The sequence below is a fragment of the Bos mutus genome, chromosome 8, assembly GCF_027580195.1.
Source record: "Bos mutus isolate GX-2022 chromosome 8, NWIPB_WYAK_1.1, whole genome shotgun sequence".
Lineage (NCBI taxonomy): Eukaryota > Metazoa > Chordata > Mammalia > Artiodactyla > Bovidae > Bos > Bos mutus.
Window position 1 is genome coordinate 6,981,778 of NC_091624.1, and position 18,970 is coordinate 7,000,747.

Here is an 18,970-nt window from a genome sequence, read left to right on the forward strand (position 1 = left end):
ACAGTCCCTGACACATAGTAGGTGTTCAGTTAATACTTGTTTAATGGAGTTCCTCAGCTGACTTGGCTAAGGAAATTGTTCGCTTCCAGCCTTTTCCGTTGTATTTCCAGCTGTGTCCCTGTTCCTGAACTATGCGTCTCGGCTTCAGCTTCTGGAGTTTTCAACATTGCTCCCTCTGCCTCTCCTCCATCTCTCCTCTCCGCTGCCTCTCATTTCTCCCTGGCTTTAGCTTGCACACTGTTTTATTTTCAAGTCTCAGTACAGATGTTATCTTCCCCCAGCAAGTCTTCTCTGAGCCCCAAGAGAAGGGCAGGGCAGAGATGTGCAGTTACCATGGAGCTGGGTATAATATGCCTTGTCTTTCTGAGTGGATAATGTTTAAATATTAGCTTAATGCTAACAGGGGCTTCCCGGAGAAGGCAATGGCACCCCACTCCAGTACTCTTGCCCGGAAAATCCCATGGACAGAGGAGCCTGGTGGGCTGCAGTCCATGGGGTCGCTAGGAGTCAGACACGACTGAGTGACTTCACTTTCACTTTTCACTTTCATGCATTGGAGGAGGAAATGGCAACCCACTCCAGTGTTCTTGCCTGGAGAATCCCAGGGACGGGGGAGCCTGGAGGGCTGCCGTCTCTGGGGTTGCACAGAGTCGGACACGACTGAAGCGACTTCACAGCAGCAGCAGCAGGGCCTTCCCAGGTGGTGCTAGCGGTAAAGAATCCACCTGCCAGTGCAGGAGACGCAAGAAACCGGGGTTTGATCCCTGGGTCAGGAAAATCCCCTGGAATAGGAAATGGCAACCCACTCCAGTATTCTTGCCTGGAAAATTCCATGGAAAGAGGAGCGGTGGGCTCCTGGTGGGCTACAGTCCGTAGGGTTGCAAAGAGTCAGACATGACTGAGCAACTGAGCACAGACACACACAAACGAGGTCAGGGCACGCACAGAAAGGACTGTTTTTCTTGTCTTTTATATATATTTATATATATATATATTTTTTTTTTTTTCTTTTCTTCCCATAGGGCGCTCTTACCAAGGAAGGGCCACTGACATTTTGTCTCCAATTCTAATTTATCCCAGTGACATCTTGATGCCTCTCGCAGATTGGACCTCTGACTTTCTGTCCTGGTTGTAGCCCCTGGTCAGGCCGAACTCCTCAAAGCTAAGTGAAATGGCCTTTCTCTGGGGTCACGCAGGTCCCATGCCCCTCCGAGTTGCAGCCGCATCACTCTGTTGACGTGCCTGCTCTTCAGTCTGGCCCCTGGCGCGCCGTGCATCCCTCATGAGCAGAGACCAAGTCTTAACCAGCTGCATGTCCTCATTGTCAGTCTACACTGCCCGTTCCAGGACCAGTTCAAAGCCATCATTGTTGAAGTAAAGAATTCTTCCAGTAATATTTGCTGCCTTGACTCTGTGCTTGGGGGTTGGGATGCTGAGAATGCAAAGAAGCATCGAGTACAAGTCCTTTTCCACCAGGGGCAAAGGACTGGGGTTAAGGACTGGTTAAGACTCTGGGGCCTGGCGTTTGAGCCTCACTCGGTCCCGACTGATCGGGGTAGACCCCAGGGTCCAGCATGCTAAGAGAAGCAGGTGGATTGAGATGGTTGAGAAGGTCATGGGCTACTAAGATGAAGCATAGAATGAGTCTTATGGGTGAGGAAGCACTTCTTCTCTCTAACGACTTATTCAAGTTACCTAGCAACCAAGTTCGTTTCATTTGTATGCGTGTGTTTACAGTGTATACCGCACATTCTTCCAAGAGAATGTAACATTATCCACAAAAATCCAACCTGTAAAAGATGGATGCACATAGGACAGACCACAGCCGTTCGTAGGAGAGAAAGGGAAAGGGAGAAAATGATTTCAGGAACCTGGAAGGGGAAGGTTACTCAACGTGAGATCAGTTTAGCTCTGGTTTGTCCTGGTTACCAAAGTGAACAGGAGAAAACAAACAAAACGTGGTGGATTATAGAATTGTACTGGTTTGAGAGCAGGAAGTTTGTGGGGTTTTTTTTGTTTTGTTTTGTTTAGGGTGTGGGGTGGGGAGAGGGTATGGTTTGCTTTGTGTCATTTTCCAGAGGATACACTCGTTTTCCTGACATAATTTGCAAAGAGAGGTGTATCCTATATATACCTGTATAAGAGGTGGTGAGCAATGCCATCCACATGTTTGAAGCTTCCGTATTTCTCAGATCATTTGGAGGAGCAACCTGAGGCCGGGAGTGGTCTCGCTGCCAGCGAGGAGGCGGCATCAGGATAGATGTCCCCAGCTGCTCTATTCTGATCAGAATATATTAAATGTGTTTAGATATAATTTGAGCTTCCCGAGTGGCACTAGTGGTAAAGAATCTGCCTGCCAATGCAGGAGAGTCAGGAGACAGGGGCTCAATCCCTGGGTTGGGAGGATTCCCTGGAGGGGAAATGAAGGCCATCTTCTTACTCAATTTTAATTGTATTCTTTTGCCCTACCCTGGGATTTGTTTCCCTTCCCTATTAAAAAAGTTTCTAGTCTGTGGTTTCAACACATAATTTTATTAATTCCATAAGCCATTAAGGAATGAATGAATGAGCAGGTAAATACATGAATAAATACGAGAATCCGTATCAATGCCATTTGTGTGAATGCCTTAAGAATTTGTATAAACGCCATTTCTTTTCAGGCCTAGATTCCCTTTTTTCCCCAAAACAAGCAGTTTGGAAGCTGTCAATTGTGCTAAAGTGGAATAGCCCTAGATTTGAAGGAGGAAGATCCAAGGCCACATCCTGGCTTTTCCAAAGTGCTCGTGTGATCTTGGTCAAGGAATTTAAAATGCCAAGCCTCAGGGTCCCTAGTGGCAATGTTGGAATGAAAGTACCCATCTCACAACATTGCTCAAAGGGTTCAATAAAGCATGCTCTTGGCTAAACACATACCAGATTTCATGGTACACTCTCTGAAGCCCCATCCAGTTCTGGCATTCTCTGTAACGGGGATGGGTGTGTTCAGGGTAGCACGTTCATCGCCTTCAGCTAAAACGCCCAGTTTGTATCTTTGTACTTATTTTATATCTTTCATTTTGGCATATGTGTAAATATAGTTTCATGAGGATCTTGGCTGGTTTCCTGTGAGCCTACACTCTTTAGAATTTCTGTAAGAAAATCTCCCAGACGACAGAATGTTCTAAAGGAGCTGTATAATTATGTTGCATGGTACAAAAATAAGATTAAAAAAAAAAAAAAAAACAGAAACCAACAACTAAATAGACCTTTGCATAAATCATCCTGTGCCCGGAGGTGGCTTGGGGGAGAGAGCTGCTGATGTTTTAAAATTCAAAGGATCATTCGCCTTTACGAGTTCCGTTCTTGTTCTCGCTCTCTCTCCCTACATCTCTAAGGGTCTTACTATTAATAAGTGAACCCTGGCCTTTAATCTTCCCTCCTTCCTCTCCTGCTAGGCCAGTCTTTTCCTGGCCCCAGGCAAAAGGAAAATACCATGCACCTACAGTTGTAACATGACTGAAGTGATACACACTCACATGCACACACACTCACACTCACACACACTCACACACCCACTCATACTCACACACATACTCACACACACTCACACACACACACTCACACACACTCACTCACATACTCACACTCACTCACACACACACTCACTCACTCACAAACATATGCTCTCACACACACATTCATATACACACTTCTTGAAATATGAACTCCAGGTTTGATTCCTAACATGACTATTGACAAGGCATATCTCCACGGGCAAGTTACTTTACTTTTCTAAACTTCAATTCTCTCGTCTGAAAATGGGAGCACCACCTCCCTATGAGGGGTGTGTATTAGTTTCCTAGTGCTTCTGCAGTTCATTACCACACACACACTGTCACACAATATAAGTTCAGTTCAGTTGCTCAGATCAGATCAGATCAGTCTCTCAGTCGTGTCCAACTCTTTGCGACCCCATGAATCGCAGCACGCCAGGCCTCCCTGTCCATCACCAACTCCTGGAGTTCACTGAGACTTCCATCGAGTCAGTGATGCCATCCAGCCATCTCATCCTCTGTCGTCCCCTTCTCCTCTTGCCCCCAATCGCTCCCAGCATCAGAGTCTTTTCCAATGAGTCAACTCTTCACATGAGGTGGCCGAAGTACTGGAGTTTCAGCTTTAGCATCATTCCTTCCAAAGAAATCCCAGGGCTGATCTCCTTCAGAATGGACTGGTTGGATCTCCTCGCAGTCCAAGGGACGCTCAAGAGTCTTCTCCAACACCACAGTTCAAAAGCATCAATTCTTCGGCACTCAGCCTTCTTCACAGTCCAACTCTCACATCCATACATGACCAATGGAAAAACCATAGCCTTGACTAGATGAACCTTTGTCAGCAAAGTAATGTCTCTGCTTTTGAATATGCTATCTAGGTTGGTCATAACTTTTCTTCCAAGGAGTAAGCGTCTTTTAATTTCATGGCTGCAGTCACCATCTGTAGTGATTTTGGAGCCCCAAAAAATAAAGTCTGACACTGTTCCCACATCTATTTCCCATGAAGTGATGGGACCGGATGCCATGATCTTCATTTTCTGAATGTTGAGCTTTAAGCCAACTTTTTCACTCTCCACTTTCACTTTCATCAAGAGGCTTTTTAGTTCCTCTTCACTTTCTGCCATAAGGGTGGTGTCATCTGCATATCTGAGGTTACTGATGTTTCTTCCGGCAATCTTGATTCCAGCTTGTGCTTCTTCCAGCTCAGCATTTCTCATGATGTACTCTGCATATAAGTTAAATAAGCAGGATGACAATATACAGCCTTGACGAACTCCTTTTCCTATTTTGAACCAGTCTATTGTTCCATGTCCAGTTCTAACTGTTGCTTCCTGACCTGCATACAAATTTCTCAAGAGGCAGATCAGGTGGTCTGGTATTCCCATCTCTTTCAGAATTTTCCACAGTTTATTGTGATCCACACAGTCAAAGGCTTTGGCATAGTCAATAAAGCAGAAATAGATGTTTTTCTGGAGCTCTCTTGCCTTTTCCATGATCCAGCGGATGTTGTCAATTTGATCTCTGGTTCCTCTGCCTTTTCTAAAACCAGCTTAAACATCAGGAAGTTCACAGTTCACATATTGCTGAAGCCTGGCTTGGAGAATTTGTGTCCAACTCTGTGACCCCATGGACTGTAGCACACCAGGCTTCTCTGTCCATCACCAACTCCAGGAGTTTACTCAAACTCATGTCCATCAAGTTGGTGATGCCATCCAGCCATCTCATCCTCTGTCATCCCCTTCTCCTCCTGCCCCCAATCCCTCCCAGCATCAGAGTCTTTTCAAATGAGTCAGCTTTTTGCATCAGGTGGCCAAAGTATTTGAGCTTCAGCTTCAACATCAGTCCTTCCAATGAATATTCAGGACTGATTTTCTTTAGGATTGACTGGTTTAACCTCCTTGCAGTCCAAGGGACTCTCAAGAGTCTTCTCCATCACCACAGTTCAAAAGCATCAGTTCTTTGGTGCTCAGCTTTCTTTATAGTCCAACTCTCACATCCATACATGACCACTGGAAAAACCATAGCTTTGACTAGACGGACCTTTGTTGGCAAAGTAATGTCTCTGTTTTTTACTGTCTAAGTTGGTCATAACTTTCCTTCCAAGGAGCAAGAGTCTTTTAATTTCATGGCTTCAGTCATCATCTGCAGTGATTTTGGAGCCCCAGAATAATAAAATCGGTTAACTGTTTCCATTGTTTCCCCATCTATTTGCCATGAAGTGATGGGCCCAGATGCCATGATCTTAATTTTCTGAATGTTGAGTTTTAAGCCAACTTTTTCACTCTCCCCTTTTACTTTCATCAAGAGGCTCTTTAGTTCTTTGCTTTTTGTCGTAAGTGTGGTATCATCTGTGTATCAGAGGTTATTGATATTTCTCCTGGCAATCTTGACAATATAGATTTAACTAATCTAAGACAATATAGATTTATTTTTTGCAGTTCTGGAAGGGAGAATTTCTGAAATCTAGACACCAACAGGACTTTGAAGCCAGAGACATAGTCTCTGTGTCTGTCTGTTTATCTTTCTCTCTTTCTTTTGCTATCAAGTTGTATCTCCTTCTCTGCCCCCGATGCTCTTCTCTGCCTCATATCCTCCTATAAGGACCCTTCTGATTCATGCCTCAGTGGTAAAGAATCTGCCTGCCAGTGCAGGAAACTCGGGTTTGATCCCTGAGTCAGGAAGGCCTCCTGGAGAAGGGAAATGGCAACCCAATTTGATATTCTTGCCTGGTAAATCCCATGGACAGAGGAACCTGGCAGGCTTCAGTCCATGAAGTAACAAAGGATAGGACATGACTTAGCGACTTAATGATAATGATGATTACATTGAGCCCACTCAGATAATCCAGAATGACCATCTGATATGAAAATTCTTAACCTAATCACAGTTGCAAAATTCCTTTTACCATGTACGGTAGCATTCCATGGATTCTGGGGATTAGGATGTAGATATTTTGTGGGGACCATTTCTCCATCTACTATACTTTGCAATAAGGAGAAAATACAGTTATACACAGAAAAAATATTTCACTAGACTGTGTAATCATGAATGCAGAAGTGAGCTTTGCATATGCATATGTGTGCATGTTCATACATATACACATATATCTACATATATGTGCATATATGATGCATATATTTAGCTCATTATATGTAATACTTGTGCTTGGATAAATATATAAAGTTAAATATTCAAAATATATGCATAATGTATGTTTATATGTATAATTTATTTCCAATAAATAGAGCAAACAATTTCCCAATTATGTAGTTTGCAGCAAAAAAAAAAAGTGAATCAAAGAAAGGCAATTCTGTTGGCTTTAGGAAATCTGAATTTAGATGGAAGCCAGCAGCTAACATCTGAAAACCACAGGAAATAAATGCACATTGTCATAGAAATCTAAATGGGCTAATAGATCAAGAAGCAGTCAGAGATAATACTAGCATAATCACAGTAATGTTTATCGTTAACATCACAGTAGCTGATACATTAATTAGGCACTACATAATGGATATTATTTTATCCTTTACGTAAGTTTTCTCTAATTCTCACATCAGCCCTACGATAAAGATCATTGTTATCCCCATTTAATAGACTATATTACTGAGGCCTAGAGTAGTTAACAGGCTTGATCGGGGTCATTCTGCTGGGAAGTGGTACAACCTCTTTTTGACCATAGCTTTAATTATATCCAAAATCTGAACTTGACACCTTGTGCCTCCTTTAGGTAAGGGGGCTTGGAATTTCAGTAGATTCACCAAAGTAGAAATTATACAAGCTATATTCTCAGACTGAAAGTGCAAGTGTTAGTCAGTCATTTCTGACTCTTTGTGACCCCATGGACTGTAGCCTGCCAGACTCCTCTGTCTATGGAATTCTCCAGGCAAGAATACTAGAGTGGGTAGCCATTCCCTTCCCCAGGGGATCTTCCTGACTCAGCCATTGAACCCAGGTCTCCTGCATTGCAGGCAGATTCTTTACCATTTGAACCAGCAGAGAAGCCATTCTCAGACAAGAATACAATAATGTTAGGTATTAACTATAATCTATCTTGGAGAAGGCAATGGCACCCCACTCCAGTACTCTTGCCTGGAAAATCCCATGGATGGAGGAGCCTGGTGGGCTGCAGTCCCTGGGGTCGCTAAGAGTCGGATATGACTGAACGACTTCACTTTCACTTTCACTTTTCACTTTCATGCATTGGAGAAGGAAATGACAACCCACTCCAGTGTTCTTGCCTGGAGAATCCCAAGGACGGGGGAGCCTGGTGGGCTGCCATTTATGGGGTCGCACAGAGTCGGACACGACTGAAGCGACTTAGCAGCATAATCTATCTAGCATACAAATCTATGTATCTATCTATATATATGGGAATTACAAAAAGCAACCTTCTAAATTTTTACACCTAGGTAAGGAAATACCTCATATTCAAATTATCACCTCTTTAGAAACGAGGAGGAGCGGGAAGGCTTCATATCAAAGCCATGGAATAGAGGAAGAGCAGTAGCCAGAAGCTCCACAGCGTTCACTAAGAAGCAAGAAAGACCGAAAAGAGACAAACGAAGCGCTCAACTGCAGAAGCCAGAAAAAGAATTCTAAAACAGACTCAAAGAAAGCAGCAAGAAAGACTGAAAAGAGACAAACGAAGCGCTCAACTCCAGAAGCCAGAAAAAGAATTCTAAAACAGACTCAAAGAAAGCAGCAAGAAAGACTGAAAAGAGACAAATGAAGCGCTCAACTCCAGAAGCCAGAAAAAGAATTCTAAAACAGACTCAAAGAAAGAAGCAAGAAAGACTGAAAAGAGACAAATGAAGCGCTCAACTCCAGAAGCCAGAAAAAGAATTCTAAAACAGACTCAAAGAAAGCAGCAGGAAGGAATTGATACAAATAAAGGCTGAAATAAATAGAGGGAAAAAAAAGGAGGCTTGCCCATAAAAGGCAAACGCTTGTTCAAAGGAGAGAGCACAAATAAAGACATTAGTAATGAGCGAGGGACATAACCATAGAAGCACAGAAGATAAAACAACTTTAATGAGAATACTGTATGTAACTTTATGCCAATACATTTGAAAGTCTTGATGAAATGCATTATTTCCTTAGAAAATATAAATTACCTAGTTTGAATCATGATGCAGTAGAACATCTAAATAGCCAGATAACATAAAATAAAATGATAAGAGAGCTAAATGTCTGCAATTGAAAAGATGACATCGAGCCCAGGGTACTTTAAAGGCAGGTCTTATCAAATCATCAAGGAATGGATAACCTCTATTTTATGTAAACCAATCCAGAGACGGAAGATAAAAAAAAGACAGTTTTCTAATTTATTCCATAATGCTAGCATAATCTGAATACCCAAATTTGACAAATATATACTCATTCATCTAGAAAAATCTGGTTGATGTATTAGAACTGATGGGCTTCTTATGTGGTAGTATGAAAAACCAGCTTTCAAAAATCAGTAATAACTTTGCTTGATATCAGCAATAACTAAGTAGAAAATATAAGGGAAACAATACATGAAAAACTGGTCCTATTCCTCAAGTGGAAAAGACTGTAATAACAGAAGCCATCCTTCTACTATATGCGTGGGCACGCTGTATCTCAGACACAGCTCATTTAATCCTCATGGTGCCTCTGTGCGGTGCGAACTTCTTCATAGGCAAGCAGAGGAAGTACAGACAAGTTAAGCGTTTTTTCCAAGGTCACACAGCCAGTAAAATGGTGGAATCTGGATTCGGACTGTGGTAGTCTGGATCCAAAATACCTGCTTATAACTTCTCCACATTAAGGCATTGCATAAATGCTTATGAATAAATCTTACTTTGCTGACCAAAGACCGTACAGTCAAAGCTATGATTTTTTCAGTAGTCATGTACAGATGTGACAGTTGGACTATCAAGAAGGCTAAGCACCAAAAAATTGATGCTTTCAAACTGTGGTGCTAGAGAAGACTCTTGAGAGTCCCTTAGACAACAAGGAGATCAAACCAGTCAATCCTAAAGGAAATCAACCCTGAATATCCATTGGATGGACTAATGCTGAAGCTGAAGCTCCAATCCTTTGGCCACCTGATGTGAACAGCTGACTTACTGGAAAAGACCCTGATGCTGGGAAAGGTTGAAGGCAGAAGGAGAAGGGGATGACAGAGGATAAGGTGTTTGGATGGCATCACTGACTCAATGGACATGAGTTTGAGCAAACTCTGGGAGATGGTGAAGGGCAGGGAAGCCTGGCGTGCTATGGTCCACGGTGTCTAAGAGTTGGACGTAACTTGGTGACTGAACAACAGATCTGTGCAAGACTTTTGTGATTAAAAGTCTAAAACTTCAGTGAAGATTTTTAAAGAACATTTGCTAAATGGAAACGCCAGCTATGTTTCTGAATCAGAAGACTCCCAACTGTAAAGCTGCTGCAGCAGTCAATGAGGATAAGATGTACTCAGTTCAGTTCAGTTCAGTCGCACAGTCGTGTCCGACTCTTTGTAACCCCATGAATCACAGCACGGCAGGCCTCCATGTCCATCACCAACTCCCGGAGTTCAATCAAACTCATGTCCATCGAGTCGGTGATACCATCCAGCCATCTCATCCTCTGTCATCCCCTTTTCCTCCTGCCCTCAATCCCTCTCAGCATCAGTCTTTTCCAATGAGTCACCTCTTCACATGAGGTAGCCAAAGTACTGGAGTTTCAGCTTTAGAATCATTCCTTCCAAAGAACACCTAAGGGTGTTGTCATCTGCCTATCTGAGGTTATTGGTATTTCTCCTGGCAATCTTTATTCCAGCTTGTGCTTCATCCAGCCCAGCGTTTCTCATGATGTACTCTGCATAGAAGTTAAATAAGCAGGGTGACAATATACAGCCTTGACGTACTCCTTTTCCTATTTGGAACCAGTCTGTTGTTCCATGTCCAGTTCTAACTGTTGCTTCCTGACCTGCATACAGGTTTCTCAAGAGGCAGGTCAGGTGGTCTGGTATTCCCATCTGTTTCAGAATTTTCCACAGTTTATTGTGATCCACACAAAGGCTTTGGCATAGTCAATAAAGCAGAAATAGATGTTTTTCTGGAACTCTCTTGCTTTTTCGATGATCCAGCGGATGTTGGCAATTTGATCTCTGGTTCCTCTGCCTTTTCTAAAACCAGCTTGAACATCAGGAAGTTCACAGTTCACATATTGCTGAAGCCTAGCTTGGAGAATTTTGAGCATTACTTTACTAGTGTGTGACATGAGTGCAATTGTGCGGTAGTTTGAGCATTCTTTGGCATTGCCTTTCTTTGGGATTGGAATGAAAACTGACCTTTTCCAGTCCTGTGGCCACTGCTGAGTTTTCCAAGTTTGCTGGCATATTGAGTGTAGCACTTTCACAGCATCACCTTTCAGGATTTGAAATAGCTCAACTGGAATTCCATCACCTCCACTAGCTTTGTTCACAGTGATGCTTTCTAAGGCCCACTTGACTTCACACTCAGGGATGTATGGCTCTAGGTCAGTGATCACACCATTGTGATTATCTGGGTCATGAAGATCTTTTTTGTACAGTTCTTCTGTGTATTCTTGCCACCTCTTCTTAATATCTTCTGCTTCTGTTAGGTCCATACCATTTTGTCCTTTATTGAGCCCATCTTTGCGTGAAATGTTCCCTTGGTATCTCTAATTTTCTTGAAGAGATCTCTATTCTTTCCCATTCTGCTGTTTTCCTCTATCTCTTTGCCTTGATCACTGAAGAAGGCTTGCTTATCTCTCCTTGCTATTCTTTGGAACTCTGCATTCAGATGCTTATATCTTTCCTTTTCTCCTTTGCTTTTCTCTTCTCTTCTTTTCACAGCTATTTTTAAGGCCTCCCCAGATAGCCATTTTGCTTTTTTGCATTTCTTTTCCATGGGGATGGTCTTGATCCCTGTCTCCTGTACAGTGTCATGAACCTCATTCCATAATTCATCAGGCACTCTATCAGATCTAGGCCCTTAAATCTATTTCTCACTTCCACTGTATAATCATAAGGGATTTGATTTAGGTCATACCTGAATGGTCTAGTGGTTTTCCTTACTTTCTTTAAGTCTGAATTTGGCAATAATGAGCTCATAATCTGAGCCACAGTTAGCTCCCAGTCTTGTTTTTGCTGACTGTATAGAGCTTCTCCTTCTTTGGCTGCAAAGAATATAATCAATCTGATTTCGGTGTTGACCATTTGGTGATGTCCATGTGTAGAGTCTTTTCTTGTGTTGTTGGAAGAGGGTGTTTGCTATGACCAGTGTGTTCTCTTGGCAAAAGTCTATTAGCCTTTGCCCTGCTATGTTGCTGCAATAGATGAAGCCTCCCAAACCAGAAGATTGCACACAAAAGTTGATTTCCGGTTGACATGAGGTCCACTGTAATTAAGGCAGCCTTCTTCCATCTTGCAGTATGGATCTGAAACACATGTTCTCCAAGCTTTCCATAGATAGGGAAGAGAGGGCTTGAAAATCACACAGGGTGTTTGTAAGGGCGGGGTCTGACAGAGGCTTATATCACATCTATACAGACTCCATCTCTTGGAATCCCTGCACATGGCCCCTTAAACCCAAATGCAAGGGCAGCTTAGATGCATAGTCTACAGGGTTTCCACAAAGAGGATCCAGTGTGGTGAACATAAGACATCAACTCTCATACTTGTCAACGGTGTCTAGTACAGAGGTGACTCTCAATGCATATATCCTAAAGGAAAAAAAAAATCAACAACGTCCCCTCATTTAGTCTTTTTGTACTGTTCATGGGATTCTCGTGGCAAGAAATACTGGAGTGATTTGCCATTCCCGCCTAGTCGACGACATTTTGTCAGAAGTCTCCACTATGACCCATCCATTTTGAATGGCCCTGCATGGCATGGCTCATAGCTTCATTCAGTTACATAAGCCCCTTCACCACAACATTAAAAAACTAAGATCATGGCATCTGATTTCATCACTTCTTGGCAAATAGAAGAGGAAAAAGTGAAAACAGTGAAAGATTTTATTTTCTTCAGCTCCAAAATCACTGTGGATGGTGACTGCAGCCATGAAATTAAAAGATCCTTGCTCTTTGGAAGGAAAGCTATGATAAACTTAGACAGTGTATTAAAAAGCAAAGACATCACTTTGCTGACAAAAGTCCACATAGTCAAGCTATGGTTTTACCAGTTGTCATGTATGCGTGTGAGAGTTGGACCATAAAGAAGACTCAGTGCTGAAGAATTGATGCTTTTGAATTCTGGTGCTAAAGAAGACTCTTGAGAGTCCCTTGGACTGCAAGGAGATCAAGCCAGTCAATCTAAAGGAAATCAATACTGAATATTCATTGGAATGACTGATGCTGAAGTTGAAGCTCCAATATTTTGGCCACCTGATGCAAAGAGCTGACTCACTGGAAAAGACCCTACCCTGATTCTGGGAAAGATTGAGGGCAGGAGAAGAAGGGGACAACAGAGGACAAGATGGTTGAATAACCTTACTGACTCAATGGACATGATTTTGAGCAAACTCTGGGAAATAGTGAAAGATAGGGAAGCCTGGCAAGCTGCAGTTCATGGGGTTGCAAAGAGTTGGGCAGAACTTAGTGACTGAATAACCTCATATAGTCTACAAATTCAATTTCGAACCACACAAAATTCCAGTAAAGTTTTACATGGGAATTTGAGAAGCCAACTCTAAATTTTATCTGAAGGGAAAAATGAGTAGGAACAGTGAGGAAATTTTGAAATAGAAAATACGTGTTTATGAAGAGAAGACTTACTTTGCTGCATTCAAAACATGCCATAAAGCTCTATTAATTAAGATAGTGCAGCATTATTATGAGAATATACAGATAATTAAATACAATTTCCAACCATGTATACACAGTACACATAGGGACTTAGTACATGACAGAATGGCATTTAAAACTACTTAGTGAAAGGATGGCTCCTTCAGATAGTCATCTACCCATTTAAAAAATAATTAAGTTAAACTAATCACTCCCACCATGCACAAAAATAAATTCCACACAGATTAAATAACCAAAGATGAAAAAGTATATAAATACTAGAAGAATATAGAGAAAAATGTTTTCTCATCCTTGTGGCTCCCTAAGCATCACACAAAATTCAAAAGCAATAAAAGGCCAGGATAAAGAGGTTGTAAGACATCAAAAGCAAGAGTAAAATACAAGTACAGGCTGGAAGAAAATTTCAATATATTTGGAAGGTGAAAGATAACTATTGAGAATATATGCCAAGCATGTATAAGCCAATAAGAAAAAAAGACGAGTATCACAGTAGAAAAAGGGTCAAGGCATATAGATAGATAGTGTACAGAATGAGAAATGCAAATAGCTATGACATGAAAATATGGTGAGAGCCACCAGTAATCAGGAAAATGCAAATCCACAAACAAAAATAACTTATCTGTAGCCATCCCAGATTGGTAGTAATGAAAGGAAAGATGTGGGCAAGCAGGTTCTCTCATTCATCAATGATAGGGTTGTAGGTCATGCCTCTACAGATAGGCATTTAGTAGATCTATCAAAGTTTTAAAATTCATAAAACATTGACCCAGCAATTATTCTTTTAAGAATCTGTTTTATAGAAACACAAAGGTGTGTAGTGATATATGTATAAAATTCTTTATCATGACAACATTAACAAACAAATGAAACAAAATGTCTATCAATAAACTTTCAGTAAAATCATTATGGTACATTTATACTGAGCAATGCCAAAGAGTTATTAAAAAAGATAGGTCTATATGGATACTGATTTGAAAAGATCACCAATAAATTATATTAGGTGCAAATATGTATCTCACAACAACATATAAGGTAATTCTGTTCATGAGTTTATTATGAAAAAGTTATATATATAACAAAATAGATGATATAGTAAATAAACAGGTATTTTCTATTATAAAAATACAATATGTATTATGTATATCTTTAAATACATTGAGAATACCCTATGAGAATATATAATTATTAACAATGCTGACCACTGGAACAGGAATATGTGTGGGGTGGGAAATTAAGAACCTCTATGTTTTACTCTATAGACTTTGATAATATCTAATCTTTTACAACCATGCGTTTACTCACGGCTGCATCTGTGTATGTGTGTGTGTAAGAGAGAGAGGAGGGTGAGATCTACCCAGTAACTCATTTCCCATATTTGCTAGGAACTTTTTGGAATAAATGTGTGGAACTAGACTTTGTTGAGTCCTTACCATATATCTGCACGTTTATAAAACTCATTTTATCTGTACTGCAACCTTATGAGGGGAGAGTTGCATATGTTAATAGATGCAAAATGAAGACAAGAGAGACTTGACCAAGGTACCAGAACAGGTCTCCTTCAAAGAACTTCCCACTGTACTTTGTGCAGGAACATGTAAACAGTGGAAAGACCCTCAACATATCCATACAATACACCAGGGGCTAGAGGAAAACAAGGACAGGGTGTCAGCTTGCGTCAAATACAAGATATTCCTGACTTTTCAAATGGAGTGATCTTGGATTGTGTTTTCAGCTCTGCCCGCCTACTTCCTGCCTTGAGCTGGGTTCTATGTCTCTAGCATCAGCCACTGGTTCCTGCATCCTGGCTACACTTCCTTCTCAAACCAAGTCTCTCCCTTCTCCCACATGAGTCTTTTGCAGTCAGATTCTACAGATCTTCACTCCCATGGAAGAAAGGCAGATAAGAGACTGTCTGCTTCCTGCTGCCTCCAACCAGCAGAACCTAACCAGGGTCATGCCAGCACAGCCTAACCAGGATCATGCCATGCAAATAGGAACAACTGGATTTGGAAGACAAGTAGAGAAAAGGATGACTTTGTTACTGAACAGACCTGATTTTGAATGCCACCTTTGACACTTATGGTGTGACTTGCTTTATTTTTTGGCTCCTCATTTTGCTCCTCTGTAAAGCAGAAATGATGATGCTACCTTTTTCATGGTGATAAAATAAACTTACAAAGTGCCTAGTTAACAGCATATGCTCAATAAGTAAATATCACCATCACCACCATTACAACCTCTCTGTAATTATTTTGTTAAGTACACTGCAATTTCTGTTTATTCAGTCAGTGTGTCATGGAACCTCACAGCAGCCTAGGGAAGTAATGTAGGATAGCAGTGTTAACCCCCTTTTACAGATGAGGAAACCAGAAAGCAAAGAAGTAAAATGACTTGCCTGGCTTCACACACATCACAAGGGACAAAAATGCCTATTTAATCTGCCTTCGGTCATGCAGCCTGTTTTCTTGTATATCTTAGTATGTTCACCCTACACACAGTGCTCAGAAAAGGACCGTGGGTAGGTAGATACTCAAAGAATTTCAGTTTCTCGTTTGATTTTTCCATAAGCTAGGGACTCTGCTGTTTTCCCCTATCTCTCTAAGAGATTTATTTTCCATTCTATAAGCACCCCAAATTGCAAATATTTTTCCACACCCTATTCAGATGCCCATTCGGGCGACCAAGGAGCCCATCCCAGTTTCAAAGGCATGCCAAGGGCCCTTCTGCTGTCAGGATTAGGTAGGTAGAAGTCAGCAAAGACTGCTAACTTTGCTAATTGAACAGAAGTTGTGGCGGCTGCGCTGTGTGCTGTCCATGGTCCTGGAACTGCCACCTTTGCTCAACAAGGGCAACGAAATCCTTGTTTTTGCTACAGTCTTCAACCTTGGCCGACAGATGCACTGGGAATAGATTCTGATTTGAGAAACTAGTTGATAATTCCCTGCAAATTGGTCTGTCATGCTTTTTAAGGTTTGTGTGTTCATGGAAAACAGTTTTTAAATTTGCTTTGTGTGTGGATGTGCTCTCTGGCGTCCCCCTCGACTCCTCCAAAGTGTCACAAATGACTTTCCTTGAATTTACCAATTTGCAGGATTAATGTGCTTCTCTCTAGACACCTGTGCCCTAGATAGATTCCAGCCAGCATAACTGTTTCCATTCCTAAACTGTGACCTGTTTTGCAGGCAAAAGAGGCCTGGGTTTTAGGTCACTCCCAATAGGGGCATCCAGCGTGCAAGCTAACTCTTGGCCTTGTTTTATCATGCAGCTGTGTGGAGGAGTACAAGCTGGCTCCTGATGGAAAGTCCTGCCTCATGCTCTCAGATGTCTGCGAGGGCCCCAAGTGCCTCAAGCCTGACTCCAAGTTCAACGACACCCTCTTTGGAGAGATGCTACATGGTTACAACAACCGGACCCAGCATGTGAACCAAGGCCAAGTCTTCCAGATGACGTTTAGGTAAGGGGCAGACACCTGCACTTCACCAGTCAAGTCGCTGACCCAGAACCTGGGCGGGGGAGGGAGCCATGGGCACGTGGGGTAGAGGCCTGGTGCGCCGGTCAGCATCTCCTAGACTCACAAGTGCCTGTGCACAAGGTGACAGAAGGCGGCAGAATCTATTCTCTGGAGTTCCTCTTCCACTGACCAAAGCCTTTGTCTACCCCATCCTCCCATTTTCTAACTCTCCACATATTTTCATTTCAATCTTAAATCATCCTACAAGTATAGTTAATGGAATTTTTAATGTAATTAATCTTCCCATCTATTAAAAAGTATCTTATGTAGGCTATTCAGGCAGTTCAAAAATAAAGACATTTAATGAAGTAGAAAATAAAATTCCCATCATCCAGAAATAGCCAGAATTAATATTTTCTTGAACATTCTTAAAACACCTCTCTCTCTTTCTCGATCTGTATGTCAATGAGTACACAAACACACAAACATGCCAACTCTCAGGAAAGCTGTTTAGAAATTGCTGTTTTTTTCTCATTGGTATGTCAAATACCTCTTTCCTTGTTAATAAATACAGACATACATGTGAAATTAAAAGATGAGAGTGTTCCTATATGAGAATAAACAGGAAAGCAACTGGGTTGTCCAAATTATATGAAGATTAGACATGCAGTCTAATTGGGAAAGTCTTCCTGGGAGAGTTGAAGGAACTGGGGCTGTTGTTTCTGGAGATGAGAGGCCTTCAGTGGGATTTATTCATGCATCAAAATCTGAAAGCCATAAGACGATAGCATGAGAAGAACTGAGAACTGTCCCATATGTAAGAAATGTTTATCTTTTTTAAAAAATATGTATGTAGTTTTAGACAGTTTTGCATTAAAATGTAATAGGATATTATCACAAAGAAAGCTTCACCTATCGTTTGCGGTCATGTCAACAGAAGTCAGAACTGGTAAGAAACATCACCATCAGAATCATCCTCATCCTGCCAAATAGTTAATAATTGTTGCTTGTAGGAGTGGTAATACTAGCTACTATTTACTAAGAAATACTGTATGCCATGGAGTAGGAAATGGCAACCCACTCCAGTATTCCTGCCTGGAGAAGCTTATGGACAGTGGAGCTGGTGGGCTACAGTCCATGGAATCGCCTGGAGTCGGACGTGACTGAGCGCCTGACACGCACTGTGTGTCAAGCTCCTTACTAAGTATTTTAAGAGCAATGATAGCCACGAACATTAAGTTAGCATATGCTGTGGGCATTCTAGCACTTTCCACCCACTGATTTATGTCATCCTCACCATGGCCCTGTGAAGTAGAGGCTGTTATCATCCTCTTTATACAGATAAGAAGTGGCAGTGTTAAGTAACTTTCCCACATCCCCCTGATGGGAAGTTAAAGAGCCAGGACAGTGCAATTACCACTTCACAATTAAACCCTTTTGAGATACCATGGCCTCCATTTTGCAGTTGAAAATTCTCAATAACAGAGAGGTAAACTGACTGTCTCAAGGTCACCATCTAGTGAGAGGGAAAGTAAGGATTCAGATGTATATCTGACTGACTCCCCAGCCCTGGGCTTATCTTCTAATCCAACATGTCACATCACTTCCCATTTTATAGAACCGGAATGAAAATGTGAATCCCCTGAACTGTTCATCTGTGTCGCTGTCACATGCTTTTGAGCACCTGCAGTGTCCCACCTACCATGCTGGTTACTTGGAACACAATGGGAGATGAGATAAAAATGGCTTTAGACGTCGTGGTGTTTAGATACAGTGTGCATGTGTGTGTGGCATGCAATCTTAAGTACTTAATTTATAGCAGGTATTGTGAAGTAAAAATACAGTGTTCCAGGAAATCAATTAACAGTGGGATCTAATTTAGTTGGAGAGAGTGAGGGGTGGGTACATCCACTGGATTAGAAAGCAATAAGAAGGCTCACAGTCTAGTTTCCAGGGGAAGTGTTATTTAACTAATACCTGGAAGATGAGTGGGAGTTAGCACTGGAAAAGTTTTCAAGCAGAGACAGATGTTCTAAGAGGGAAAAGAACTTGACTGACTTCAGGAAATGAAGAATCTGGTGTGGTTGAAGCTGAGAAAGTAGGGAGGAGTAGTGGGAGGTGAAGGCAGAGTGGTAAGCAATGGCAGATCGTGGGGATCTTGCAGGCTAAGGCTTTACTGTAACAGTAAAGAGGGAAACTCTTAAATGGA

At 41.7% G+C, this 18,970-nt stretch overlaps 1 protein-coding gene across 3 annotated transcripts in view; it reads left to right on the top strand.

Moving 5' to 3' along the window:
* ASTN2 (astrotactin 2) overlaps positions 1–18,970 on the top strand; it is a 1,044,864-nt gene that overhangs the window by 666,371 nt on the left and 359,523 nt on the right. For all 3 annotated transcript variants that reach the window (XM_070375013.1, XM_070375014.1, XM_070375012.1), the window contains one exon: positions 16,576–16,764. In XM_070375013.1, the coding sequence (XP_070231114.1) occupies positions 16,576–16,764 (189 nt within the window). The remainder of the gene's footprint in view (positions 1–16,575; positions 16,765–18,970) is intronic.